The 14,780-nt window shown below is 42.1% G+C and overlaps 2 protein-coding genes across 2 annotated transcripts in view; both read left to right on the forward strand.

Moving 5' to 3' along the window:
- Nucleotides 1-14,780, forward strand: part of orb2 — a 1,372,010-nt gene that overhangs the window by 20,984 nt on the left and 1,336,246 nt on the right.
- LOC135702927 (uncharacterized) lies at nt 11,088-13,985 on the forward strand. Its single transcript, XM_065223979.1, has 2 exons — nt 11,088-12,717; nt 12,781-13,985. The coding sequence occupies exons 1-2, from the start codon at nt 11,088-11,090 to the stop codon at nt 13,983-13,985; spliced, it is 2,835 nt and encodes a 944-aa protein (XP_065080051.1).

The following is a 14,780-nucleotide window of genomic DNA, read 5'->3' on the forward strand; positions in this document are numbered from 1 at the left end:
AATGGATATGATCACCTGAACAACTTTGCTGAAGACAGTAGCCTTCTAAATGCCCAGGATTTTGAGATACAGCTTATACAGGAAGCTCATGTACACACTAGCGCTGCGTAGTGAGAGAGTCCTGAACTAAAATGGCCACCATACGAAAGCACTTGTTCACCTGAACAACTTCGCTGAAGACAGCAACTTTCTGTATGGTCAGGATCACGAAATATGATATGTTGGACCCAAGTTCCATATATATCATAGCCAGGCATGGAAAATCATTTACATTCATTTCATGCATTCATTTACATTCATTTGCTTCTAACTTTTTTCATCAATAGAATTCCGCAAAACCGTCATGCATGAGAGATACGGATTTGAGTTGTTAACAAAAGTTGTAGCTAATAACAAAACCTACAAAAACTCCGTACATAATTTTGCGGAATTCTATTGATGAAAAAAGTTAGGGACAAATGAATGTAAATGAATGCACGAAATGAATGCAAATGATTTTCCATGCCTGATCATAGCGCCCGTCATAAGTAACATAAAAGTGAAGCGCATTTAGCGGCGTAGCTCCCAATTAAACCTAAATCTGGTGACACAGGCTTGTTGGTTTAACCCAAGGGGGAGGACGGCTTTAATGCGAGTGTCTCTTCAGCGGAGAGTTACTCAGAGTAACTCTGATTTGCTCTGATCTGCATTGGGAAAAATAAAGAACAAGGCATATCTCGCGTAACATTCGAAAAGGGCCTATAATCAAAATGCAATCAAATCGGTTTTTGATACCATTCCATAGCACCACTTGCTAACTACAAATCGTTTAGGAATGTTCCGCAAAACCGATAAAAATCATTTTAAACTCAATTAAAATCAATAACTCAATTTTCAAATCGGCCGATCTAAGATTTTTTTCGAATCATTTATTGGCCCGCACCAAGGCCCGCACGCTAAAAAGGCCAACCATGTATTATTTGGATGTTGTGTGCTGATATATCGATAGTATTGTCATACTTAAGTGTTCAAATGCTAAAAAAACTTCGATTTTATTAAAAATAGGCAGATTATTCACAATCCATTTTCTGGTTTACTAATATTTTGGTTTTAGACCCTTTTCAAATGAAATGCAAGATAAGAATTAAAATTATCAAAAAGGCCAAGAAAAGGACAGAGATTATTTAAATCAATTTTCTGGTTTGTTTACATTTTAGTTGAAGGCCCTTTTCAAATGTTATAGTCGTTTCTGGTCTCCTCTTCCTCTTATTGATGAATTTACGGGACGGTCGACCACCAGATGGAAATTATGTGAAAAATGAGAATGACGTTTTGCTACCTGTCAAATTGTATGGAATGTTTCTAAGTACATCTTCAGTTTTATAATTGCAAATCTGAAAACTACGTGTCGCATGGCCAGTTTTAACTTTGCTTAAATTCATCAATTGATGAATTTACGCGAAACTGTACCAGTGCACCTGCACAGTGGTCCAGAATGCAGATTTAGGTGGAATGATATGTTTTGAGACTGAAATTGAAACTTTAGACTAAAAGTCTCTTATACAAAGTTGTTCCTTATAGCTAGGCCCTCATTTTTATGACAATGAATTCTAGGGTGGTTCTTATTATCTTTTTCGTTTGAATAAATTAAGGTATAAATTTTTCGGCAAAATTATAGCTGAGCTAATTTTAAGCTACTTTGTGGAAAACAACTTTTTTGTATCTCCTAAATTGGCCGATTTAGATCTATTTTCTTGAATTGAGTTAGGGTGGTTCTAAAAAACAGTTAATTTGCTCTAGTTTTCTGATTTAAAATTTCTCAGCAAAGGTGTCTTCAAATGACTTTTAGATCTTTAGAAGGCGCAAATTTGTGCTGCTTGTCAATGTCTTTCGTCGATCAAGAGTTATTGACGTTTTTATACTAAAAATATGCACTTTTCAAATGTTAATATCTCTGGTTAGGGCAAACAAGAAAAAAAGTTTTTTACGGCATTTGAAAGGGTGTGTGTTATTCTAAATAATATGAAAAAATAGGAAGTATGTTAGTTTTTAAACTCGTATAAAATCAATTCGAATTTATTCATATTGTTTACTATATTTGGGTTTATCTTTTTCAATAGAAGAGATACAGGCATCACATTTGGCTATAAAACATTTGCCTTAATGAGTTTTAAAAGTCTCTAGAAGATGATTTTCATGAGAAATTTGACAAGTTTTTTGCAGCAAAAATTTGCGCCTTCTAAAGATCTAAAAGTCATTTATAGACACCTTTGCTGAGAAATTTGAAATAAGAAAACTAGAGCAAATTAACTGTTTTTTTAGCACCACACTAACTCAATTCAAGAAAATAGCTCTAAATCGGCCAATTAAGGAGATACCTAATGAAATTGTCTCAGCTATAACTTCGCCAAAGAATGTATACCTTAATTTATTCAAACAAAAAAGTTAGATTTTTGATTTTAATGATAATGAGTGCCACCCTAGGATTCATTGTCATAAAAACAAGGGCCTAACTATAAGGAACAACTTTGTAGAAGAAACTTTTAGTCTAAAGTTTCAATTTCAGGCATATCATTCCACCTAAATCTGCATTCTGAAACTGTGCAGTGCATGCTACGCCTAGGTTTGAAATCCAAAACCACAAAAGTGATGATGTACTAAAAAATATTCCATACGATTTGACAGGTAGCAAAACGTCAGTATCGTTTTTACATTATTTCCATCTGCTGGTCAACCGTCACGTAAATTCATCAATAGCGAATTTTTTTATTAGCGCAAAACCGAACTTTTTGTCAGTGCGAACCTCAACCTGAGGAAAGTTTTTAAAACAAACGATCAAACTGACATTTGTCAGAAAACAAGCAGAGCCGATTTTGATACCCGATGCAGGTTGGAACTGAATAATAAACAAATGCGCTATTAGGTTTATTTGACCTGTTCCCATCGGTCCTGAGTGTGACTCCGATGTTGAGGTTGAATTGTTCTGCATCTCGATTCGGATTTTAGTATTCAAGGCAGTTCAAATCATCCATAGTGAAATGTAAGTCATCTACTGCTGTTCATCATTTTCAAAACAACGAGGTTAAATATCTGGCTGAACATTTCAAAATGTCTTAAAGGAACCTTAAACTCGAATTGTTGTACAGAAATTAATAAGACCTTTTGCAAAAATCCACTAGCAATGAGAGAAAGGTTCGCTCAGAGAGCAAGAGGGTTTCTCAGAGTAACTCTAGATTGCTCTTAATTTGTAACTGCACCCCCCCCCCCCCCTCGGTTTAACCCAGTACAACAACTTCGTCGAAGACAGTATAGCTTTATATATTGAAACAAATGAGATAATCCACCACAGTCCCTATTAGTGGAAATCCTGTGGATACCCTTATTCGCGAATAGCCCCGCAATTTGGATCCGGCAATAAGGACTTCTGATTGTAATCCCAGTTTCTCTAACCGGAAGCCACCATCTTTGATTTAAAAATGGCGTCAGCCGTCGATTTCCGGACTCTAAACGTCACCCCGATTCGAAAAATTCTCATATTTTGGGGTATTTGACAGTATTTCCCAGTTTCTCAGAATCGCAACAAAAAACTCGTTATTTGGAATTTACTTCGTAAACAGACGAACGTAAAGTGAATACACTGAAACCTCCGTTTACGAAGTCTTTTTTTTACGCAATACATATTTAATTAACGTTCCTCTTTTTACGAAGTAAATCCCAAATAACGATTTTTTTTACAATTTTGGGAAACTGGGAAATACTGTGAAATAACCCACAATATGGTTATTTTTGGAATCGGAGTGACGTGTAGGGACCATAAATCGATATCTGACACCATTTAGGAATCCAAGATGGCGTCTTCCGGTTACAACAAAACTTGGAAATTCGGTCGAATACCCCACAATATGTGAATCTTTGGAATCGGATTGACGAGTAGGGACCATTTTGATATCCAAGATGAAGGCTTCCGGTTATAGAAAATCTTAAAAATGCTGTAAAATTTCACGCAATATGGATATTTTTGAAATCGAAGTGACGTGTGGAAACCGGAAATCCATGTCTGACGGCATTTTCAAATCCACTGCACGTCTCCCTGATTCCAAAAATACCCATGTTATGATGTATTTGACAGTATTTTTCTGTTTTTCTGTAACCTGATGTCGCCATCTTGGATTTCAAAATTTCATCAGACATGGTTTTTCGGTTAGTACACGTCGCCCCGATTCCAAAAATACGCATTTTGTTGGGTATTTGAAAGGTTTTTTTTTTTTTTTTTTGACTGTATGTTTTTAGTATTACTTCTACGCGAAGTCAACGATTTACATAGTTGAAGATGCTAATTTCAAATAACAAAAAAAACCGATTAGTACCTTCCTTAAAAGTTGTCCTAGCTCGCTATTCTAATATCTATATACAATCTTCACACTGCCGTACTCTAACGGAACTATCAACTCTATGTTTTCATCTACTCCATCTATCGTATAAAAATTACCACTACAGTCTGTTATTTGAAATTAGCATCTTCAACTAAGTTTTTTTTGTTTTTGTGTAGCCGGAAGCCGCTATCTTTGATTTCAAAATAGCTTCATACATGGATATCCCGTTCTAACACGTCATCCTGATTCCAAAAATACCCATATTGTGGGGTATTTAACATTATTTTTCTGATTTTCTCTAACCGGAAGGCACCATATTAGATTTCAAAATGGCGTTAGACATCAATTTCCGGTCCCTATACGTCACCCAGATTCCAAAAATACCCATATTGTGGGGTATTTAATAGGACTCTATGATTTTCTAAAACCGGAAGCTTCTTACCTTACTTACCAATCAGGCTAAGGCCTTGTTGTCCTCTGCTGTCTGAAGAAGTCGTCTCCACTCTACTCGATCCATGGCCACAGTTCGCCAGCCTCGTAGTCTGCGAAGGGTCCGCAGGTCACCTTCTACTTGGTCGATCCACCTTGCCCGCTGCGCGCCTCTTCTTCTTGTTCCTGTTGGGTCGCTTTCTAGAACCATTTTCACTGGGTCGTCGTGCGGCATTCTTACGACGTGCCCAGCCCACCGTAGTCGCCCAATTTTTGCAATGTGGACGATGGATGGTTCTCCCAGCAGCTGGTGCAATTCGTGGTTCATTCGCCTCCTCCACGTTCCGTCATCCATCTGCACTCCACCGTAGATGGTACGCAACACCTTCCGTTCGAAAACACCAAGGGCGCGTTGGTCCTCCACGAGCATAGTCCAGGTCTCGTGGCCGTAAAGGACCACCGGTCTAATCAGCGTCTTGTAGACAGTCAACTTCGTGCGGCGGCGAATTTTATTCGACCGGAGCGTCCTCCGGAATCCAAAGTAGGCACGATTCCCTGCCATAATGCGTCTTTGAATTTCTCTGCTGGTATCATTTTCGGCGGTCACCAGTGAGCCCAAATACACGAACTCATCGACCACCTCGATTTCGTCACCGTCAATCTGAACTCGGGGTGGGAGGCTAACATTGTCTTCCCTAGAACCTCTTGCTTTCATATATTTTGTCTTTGATGCGTTGATGGCAAGTCCAATCCGTCTAGCTTCAGCCTTCAGTCTGATGTACGTTTCCGCCATCATCTCAAAGTTCCGTGCCATAATGTCAATGTCATCGGCGAAACCAAGGAGCTGGATGGACTTCCTGAATATCGTGCCACTCGTGTCTATCCCAGCTCTTCTGATCACACCTTCTAACGCGATGTTGAACAGCAGACACGAAAGTCCATCACCCTGCCGTAACCCCCTTCGAGATTCAAAGGGACTCGAGAGTGTCCCCGATACTCGAACAACGCACGTCACTCGATCCATCGTCGCCTTGACAAATCGCGTCAGTTTATCCGGAAATCCGTACTCGTGCATAATCTGCCATAGCTGATCTCGATCGATTGTGTCGTATGCGGATTTGAAATCGATGAACAAATGATGTGTGGGCACGTTGTATTCGCGGCATTTCTGCAGAACCTGCCGAATCGCGAAAATTTGGTCCGTGGTAGCGCGGGCACCCATGAATCCCGCCTGGTATTGCCCCACGAACTCTCTTGCATATGGTGACAGTCGGTGGCATAGAATTTGGGAGAGTACCTTGTAGGCGGCGCTCAGCAGTGTGATCGCGCGGTAGTTGCAGCAATCCAACTTGTCGCCCTTTTTGTAGATTGGGCATACGACACCTTCCATCCACTCCTCCGGTAATATCTCCTCCTCCCAAATCTTGGCAATTACCCAGTGCAGCGCTCTAGCCAGTGCTTCACCACCGTATTTCAATAGCTCACTTGGTAGTTGATCTACACCAGTTGCTTTGTTGTTCTTCAGCCGACCGATCTCCTCCTCAACTTCTTGAAGATCAGGGGCCGGTAGCCTGTCGTCTTCTGCGCGTGCTCCAAGGTCTGTTGCCGTGCCACCTTCGTTTTCTGCTGCTTCACCGTTGAGGTGCTCGTCATAGTACTGCTTCCACCTCTCAATCACCTCACACTCGTTCGTGAGAAGGTTACCGTCCAAGTCCTTGCACATATCGGCTTGCGGCACGTAGCCTTTGCGCGAACTATTTAGCTTCTCGTAGAACTTCCGTGTGTCGTTTACGCGGTACAGATTTTCCATCGCCTCGCGATCTCGATCTTCCTGCTGACGCTTCTTCCTTCGGAAAACCGAGTTTTGTCTGTTCCGCGCTTGTCTGTATCGCTCCACATTCAATCTCGTGCGGTGTTGCAGCATTCTCGCCCGTGCTGCATTCTTCTCCTCTACTAACAGTTTGCATTCGCCGTCAAACCAGTCATTTCTTCGGTCCGGGATTGCAGTACCTAGTGCCGCTACAGCAGTACTACCTATGGCTGAACGGATGTCCCTCCAGCCATCTTCAAGAGAAGCTGCGCCAAGCTGCTCTTCCGTGGGTAGTGCAACTTCCGGAAGCACCCATGTTGAATTTCAAAATGGCGTCAGACTTCGAGTTCCGGTCGGTACACGTCTCCCCGATTCCGAAAATACCCATATTATGCGGGTATTTAACAGTATTTTTCTGATTTTCTTAAACCGGTAGCCGCCATATTGGATTTCAAAATGGCGCCATACATAGATTTCCTGTCCTTACACGTAACCCAGATTCCAAAAATACCCATATTGTGGGGTATTTAATAGTACTTTATGTTTTTCTAAAACCGGAAGTCACCATGTTGAATTTCAAAATGGCGTCAGACATCGAGTGACTCCGATTCCAAAAATTCGAATATTGTGGGGTATTTGACAATATACATTCAAAAACCTCTTTTTACGAAGTGAATCCCAAATAATGTGGTTTTTTTACGCATTAATTCGTTTTTCGAACCCCCGGTTTGGTTCGTAAGTGGAAGTTTCAGTGTACTGCGTTAGCAAGACTTCTTAAACGTGGACCTCACTGATTAATTTAAATAAAAAAAAAATCAAAAATGCAAAGGTATGAAATATTTAAAAGCTTGGACACTTGAAAATTTACAAAAATTGCAAAACAACAACTTTGGTCGTATATGTTAACTTTTTTGTAAGAACATTTTTGAATTATCTTTGCACAGAAAACAATATTTGAGACCTTTTGAATCGATTTCTGTGCACACTGTCTCACAAAAATATTTAAAATCAAGAACAACATGTGAATAGGGCTTACAAGCTTTTTGTAAAAAACCTACTTATGCCCTTTTCTCGCCACCCATATGACACCAACGCAAACCATAAACATAAGCGGGTAGGGGAAGGTTTCCCCTTCCCGATGATGTTGTTGGTTTGCGTAGGCGATCGTCGGTTGGCGAGAAAATAGCCTACACAGTTTGTTTACAAAAAGCTTGTATGCCCTTTTCACATGTGGCTCTTTAAATGTTTGTTCCAAGAGTTTTTGTTCTTCGATTTTTGTCAATTTTGAGGTGTCCAACGTGTCAACATTTTAAAGATTGCATTTTTCATAAACTGTTGTTTAAAAATATCTAAATTATGCATAAGGATATTTTTTGTAATTTAAGTTAAAAACACTTAATTAGATTTTGTATCCAAAATTTAAAAAAAAAGTAAGAGGTTGTATCCAAGAAACGACCGTAGATTTGACGCAGGATTACGTACTCGGTATCAATATTTCTCGATAACTTTTTCAAAGGGACGTATCAGCTTTTGAAAACAATGCATTTGATCGTCGATTTGGCGTAACTGGTAGCTCGCCCACGCATGCTACCATTAGATAGGGGAAATTTTCCCCTACCTGCTAGTGGAGTCAGTAACCGTGTGTGAGCTACCAGTTACGCCCAATCGACGATCAAATGCATTGCTTACAAAAGCTGATATGTCCCTTTGAAAAAGTTATCGAGATTTGGTGACTGTGTTAGGGAAACCACTTTTTGTAGGCAATCGGTGATAATTTTGATCACCATTGCCACAAATGGACATTTGTGTAATTTCCAATTTCCAATTTCCAACCTATTGAAAATTGATAAAGTAGAGCTTCGTACAAAAAATTCCAATCTTTTGGCTTGTTTAGGATTGAAATCCGTCCGCTATTGACAGAGTTATAAGTGGTCTAAACCTGACCACTTTTCGTAACGCAGTCGATTTTGGTTTCTTGAAATTGCTCCCCCATTATGTTGCCGAAAGACGTAATCCTATGTAAAAAAATCATTGGGGCAAGTGTGCCAGTTACGGCACTAATATTCCGTTTTTTGGCCCTAGAGCCTAACTTTAATTTGAGACAAATGTTCGTGGTTATATTTGTGAAGATTTTTGGCGAAATCTATGTTCTAACCTTGCATCAAAATAATTTACGACCATAATGAATAAAGTTGAAAATGAAGATAGGGCCAATTAGAGAAACACTAGTACCCACAATTGGCTCCCTTACCCCACAATTTTTATTTTGAGCATGAGCAGCATGAGCATGATTGACCGCCCACGGTTGCTACTCTGTTATTGCCAGACCAGCTGTAATTACACAGAGAACCAATAGACGATGCTTGGGACTAGCAATCATCTTCAATGTGTAAAAACTGGTGGTCTCAAACTAGGCAACACCAGCGCCGGCCGCGCCCGAACACAGGTCAAGAAAGGAAGGGGTAGGAATGTGTTGACGTGACACTCGCTTTGATGGAAGCCGAGAACACCTCTGCACTTCCACGAGGAATCACTGGGATGTTGGGTAAGAGGGTTGGGTAATAGGGTTGGGTTTGCAGCAGGGTTCGTTTTGGTAAACGATAAGCTGAATTGATGTCCTAACAACCATATAACGCGAAGGAGCTTGAGATTGAACCCACGGTCTTCTGCTCAGTAAGCAAAAACGTTTGCCACTAGGCAGACAAGCTCCTTTTTAATCATCTAGTTGCTGTTATTACCATCTAGTTATGTTAACAAATAAAACGATTGACGAATCTTGAATGTGGATGGGCTTGAGATTAGACTCATGATGTTCGGCTCAGTAAGCAAAACCGGTTGTGCTAAGGCCACCGAGCCCCTCATATCACATTATAGCGTTACTCAAGTTTTTATGACTATTCAGACCCGGCACCGACGACAACGAAAAGTTTTACGAACTACACGATAAACAAGTGATCTAACCATACATTTTTAATATGAAAGGATCTGGGACCGCGTTTTTTTGCTCAGTAAGCAAGCCACTGCAACCGACGATCATTTAAATCCTTAAACTAAAAGCTATGAAAGAGGCCTTCATTAAGATCCATTTTCACGCGACGTTAAATGTTTCGATTTTCTCTTTACGCATGGTTCAGGTAATCATAACAAGCTATGACCGACGTGACGATTGTTTAAGACCTAGTTGAACAAGCTATTCAAATGAAATTACGTTCTCGAATTTTACTTGGTACATAATGAACAACAGAAATACGCGATAATTCATATTTTCAGCGGTTGGTGGTTAATTTTAAATATACTAACGGTACTGCCTACGACTACGACGGCGATTACGACTGCGACTACGATGGCGCCTACGACAACAACAACAGATAATTTGTAACTTTCCATTTGTCTAGGATAAACACCTTTGCCCGGCACCTTCACTGGTTCTTCATGTCCGCTATCTGTCACTGTTTGCAAAATATCTAATAGCAATTACCTTCCAATACCCATACTTCCTGTATTGCCATGGTCATCTGGGAGGAGGGTCACATCTAGTGCTTTCCCTAGGAACCGTTCACGGCCACCAGCTACTGCCCGTCCAGTCTTGGGCGTATCCAGCGAGGCATCCTTCAGATTACTTACGATCTCTGACACTCAATGCAAATCGCAGGCACACTTACGCAAACCCGTGCAAAGAAACGGATCAAATAAACGTCACTCTCGCGAAAGCACACCCGTCGTCGTCGAACGGCAAAAAAAAAAGGAATCGGTGGGCAATTTTGTGATACGATTTCCAAAATCAACCGGGAATGCACGAATTTCACCACACCCAACTACGAAACACGTTCAGAAGCACTTTTGGTACAATTTCGTTCGAAAACACTTAATTTTTTTCAAAAATAGTTGCGAGTGAACTAACATCATCACCGCGTAAATAAACTAAAATTAAAATTCCTTATCCCACCATTTTTATTTTTGCTAGAAAGTATTTATGTAGGGAAATGGCTCTAATGTTGGATCTAAGATTGGGCCTATCACTAAAAATCTGCTATTTATCAATTTTATCTAAACGAATTCATGCATGGGCCCAAATTAGGTGCATTTAGGCCGACATTACATCCATTTTCCCTATTCCTACAACTTCGTCTCGGAAGACATTTCGATTTGAAGTGACGTTTCCGTGCTACGATCTATTGAAAAATGTCAAATACGCCATCTTGAACAAAATTTCAAGTCTCAAAAAGGCCGAATTTTAGCACAAATTCGGAGTGGTATGAGATTTGGACGTTATTGCATTTTGTTATGTTTTCATACACAAATCAACGTTTCTGTACACACTGGCTTCCGCACCTGAACAGACTGGCAGCACTGAGTGTTTTTGACATATGTACCTCTCTTTACCCTTCAGTTTAAAACATGTGCTTTTATCGAATAAACGTAATTTTCCTAATCAGTAATAAACGTTAGCATTACCATTATTTAATATTTGAAAGTGGTGTCAGAAGTTGGATAAAATGTCCATTCCAGCGGAGGTGCTACAGAGCCTTACTACTGTTTTCACCAATGCGCTAAAAGCAGCAGTTCAGGAAGTTTCAGCAGCAGCAGCCGGCGGTGCCAATGCAGCACAAGAAGGAGGCTCAAAACCAGCAGCTTTCGCAATCGGAGAATTCAAGACATCGGACGGTTCATCAGTGGAGGACTATTTCAAGCGTTTCGACTGGGCGCTCAACCTCAGCAGAATCCGGGAGGCGGACCATGCCGCATATGCTCGCGTTCATATGGGAATTGAACTGAACAACGCACTCAAATTTCTCGTCAGCCCAAGGCAACCGGAGGATTTGACATACGCTGCGATAAAAACAACATTGGTGGAACACTTCGACCGGCCGAAAAATAAGTATGCTGAAAGCATTAAATTTCGCCAACTGCGCCAGGAGCCGGAAGAGAGTATTGCGAGTTTTGCTTTGCGACTACGACAGACTGCTGCTCATTGCGAGTATGGAGATTTTTTGGACCGTATGCTCATCGAACAGTTACTCTTTTGCTTGGAATCTCGCGGAATGTGCGATGAAATTATTGCGAAAAACCCGGAGACGTTTGACGCTGCCTACAAGGTTGCGCACACAATGGAAGCTACACACAAGACATCTGTAGAAGTGACAACGGATCCGGCCGGAACGACAATAACAACAAACAAGTTGGGTTATGTGTCAACGGATGTAAAGAAAGGAAGCTTTCGTCAAGGCTCGAGCAACCAGGATCGTGCTCCAACATGCCATGGCTGTGGAGGCCGCCATGAGCGAAAATACTGCAAATTCCGGGATGCGGTTTGTTTTGCTTGCAACAGAAAGGGACATTTGTCGAAGGTATGTAGATCGAAGACGGCTCAAGTCAAGGAAGAACTGTCTCCATTATCGGATGAGGGATCCGATTACGCCGATCACACGGAGGCTTTGCAGAAAGTTGATGTCATCTCGTCAGTTGAACCTCTGGACAGGAAGATGCTAGAAGTTCAGATTGATGGAAAGGCTGTGAAGATGGAATTAGACACAGGGGCGCCGTGTGCAATCGTGAGCCTGTGTACGCTTCGCAAGATCAAAGCTAGTTTTTGCCTGCACAAATCGGAAAGACAGTTTGCCAGTTACACGCGGCATAGAATTCACTGCATCGGCCGCTTGCCAGTGAATGTTACGTTGGGTAGGACCTCCCGGCGTCTAAACTTGTACGTCGTAGACGGAGATTTCGATTCACTCTTCGGTAGAGAATGGATTGCGCAATTTGCATACGACATTGACTTTGTGCAGTTGTTTGGCACGGATGAGCAAGTGAACACACTTACCGCAGCGGAACCAGTAATCACCAAGCAACAGCAGCAACGGCTGTCGCATCTCATCTCACGTTTCGATGGTGTATTCGGCGAGACTGCTGGCAAGCTGGCTGGCCCTCCGGCTACTCTACATCTGAAACCAGGAGCATCTCCAGTCTTCTCAAAGGCACGGGAAATTCCATTCGCTTTACGAGATGCGTACGCCAGAGAAATAGACAAGAAAATTTCATCCGGTCTTTACAAGCGTGTGGAATCATCTGAATGGGCATCTACTACTCACGTCGTCGCCAAGAAGAATGGAACGATTCGGATTACAGGTAACTACAAGCCAACTTTGAATGCCCGAATGATAATTGATGAGCATCCAATTCCCCGTGCAGACTATCTTTTTCACAAAATGAAAGGTGCGGCGGTTTTCTGTCATCTCGATATAACCGATGCGTATTCCCATTTGACGGTTGACGATGATTTTGGTCATGCTCTAACGCTGAATACACCTACGCACGGGTTGATTCGACCCACACGAGCTGTATATGGTGCTGCCAATATTCCTGCAATTTGGCAACGGCGAATGGAAACGGTTCTACAAGGACTTTCGAATGTTGTGAATTTCTACGACGACATTTTGATACATGCGGCAAGCTTCGAGGAGATGTTGGATGTGCTAGAGAAAACGTTGGAGCGGCTGAGAACTAATGGACTTCGCCTAAATCGTTCAAAGTGCGTGTTCGGGGCTCCTGCTGTGGAGTTCCTGGGACATAAAATCGACGCTGCAGGAGTACAAAAGTCGGACAGGCATATTGAAGCAATACGGGATGCAAAAAAGCCGTCGAGCCCCGAAGAACTACAGCTGTTTCTGGGAAAGGCAACTTATTACAGCGCATTTATTCCTAACCGTTCCACACGGGACAGGCCTCTTCGAGATATGTTACTCCACGACAGATTCAAGTGGACAGCAAGCGCCGAGACAGCGTACGCAGAAATCAAAAGTGCATTGATTTCACCACAGGTGCTAATGCAGTACGATCCGGAGCTTCCATTACTGCTAGCAACGGATGCCAGTAGTACAGGACTGGGGGCGGTGTTGTCGCAACGTCTGAGTGATGGAGTGGAAAGACCGATAGCTTATGCCAGTCGAACGTTAAGCACGACAGAACAGCGCTACCCACAAATGGATAAGGAGGCCCTTGCGATAGTTTGGGCTGTGCAGAAATTTTTCATGTACCTGTATGCACATCACTGGACATTAATAACTGACCACAAGCCGCTGTCACAGATACTACATCCAGAAAAATCGCTTCCGACGCTTTGCATTAGTCGTATGGCCAACTACGCCGATTTTCTGGGAAACTTCGATTTCGACGTTGTTTTCAAACGAACGAAGGAAAATGTCAACGCAGACTACTGTTCCCGTGTTGTTCCAGGGTGTGGAGTAAACCTATTGAGAGAGATGACTATCGGACGAGACGAACAGTTCGATGCATTCGATTGTTTTATGTTGCATCAAATCCAACAGCTACCAATCCATGCTCAACGAATCGCCCAGGAAACACGGCGAGATGACGTCTTGGGCAAGATTGTGTAGGCTTCAAGTCCCCCGAAATCACCTACAAAACTGCAGCTGGATGTCTAGTATATGAACACAGGGTGGTAGTACCGCGCTCTTTGCAGGAAGCTGTACTGAAGGATTTACACGTCGGACATCTAGGAATAGTGAAGATGAAGGGGCTGGCGCGATCGTTTATTTATTGGCCCGGAGTCGATGCGGACATCGAGCGCGCTGCAAAGGAGTGTCATGAATGTGCCAAAAATGCCAACGATCCTCCAAAGTTTCGCGATCCCGTGTGGGAGTACCCGAAGGCGCCGTGGGAGCGCATTCATATAGATTATGCTGGGCCGTATCTTGGAGTGATGTTACTCATAATCACGGACGCGTATAGTAAGTGGATCGAGGTGAAGGTTACCATCAGCATGACCGCTAGTGCTACAATTGCTCTCCTAGATGAACTTTTTGCAGCGTATGGAGTACCCACAACTATTGTTTCAGATAATGGAACTAATTTTACATCTACTGAGTTCAAGACTTATCTTCGGATGGTAGGCGTAAGGTATCACAAGTTAACTGCTCCGTACCACCCATCAACCAATGGACAGGCCGAGCGTTGTGTCCAGACAGTGAAGAATGCTTTGAAAGCAATGGATACAACGGGAAGCAACATTCAACTCAATTTGAACGAGTTTCTTCGACAATACAGAAGAGCACCTCATTCTACTACTGGTCAACCGCCATGCCAACTGTTTCTCGGTAGGAACATTCGAACACGCCTAAATCTACTGCTGCCAGCGGATCTCACTACAAGAATCTGCCAACAACAGAAAA

Source organism: Ochlerotatus camptorhynchus, unplaced genomic scaffold (genome assembly GCF_037179485.1).
Source record: "Ochlerotatus camptorhynchus isolate MF236.1 unplaced genomic scaffold, CSIRO-AGI_Acam_v1.1 ptg000203l, whole genome shotgun sequence".
Classification (NCBI taxonomy): domain Eukaryota; kingdom Metazoa; phylum Arthropoda; class Insecta; order Diptera; family Culicidae; genus Ochlerotatus; species Ochlerotatus camptorhynchus.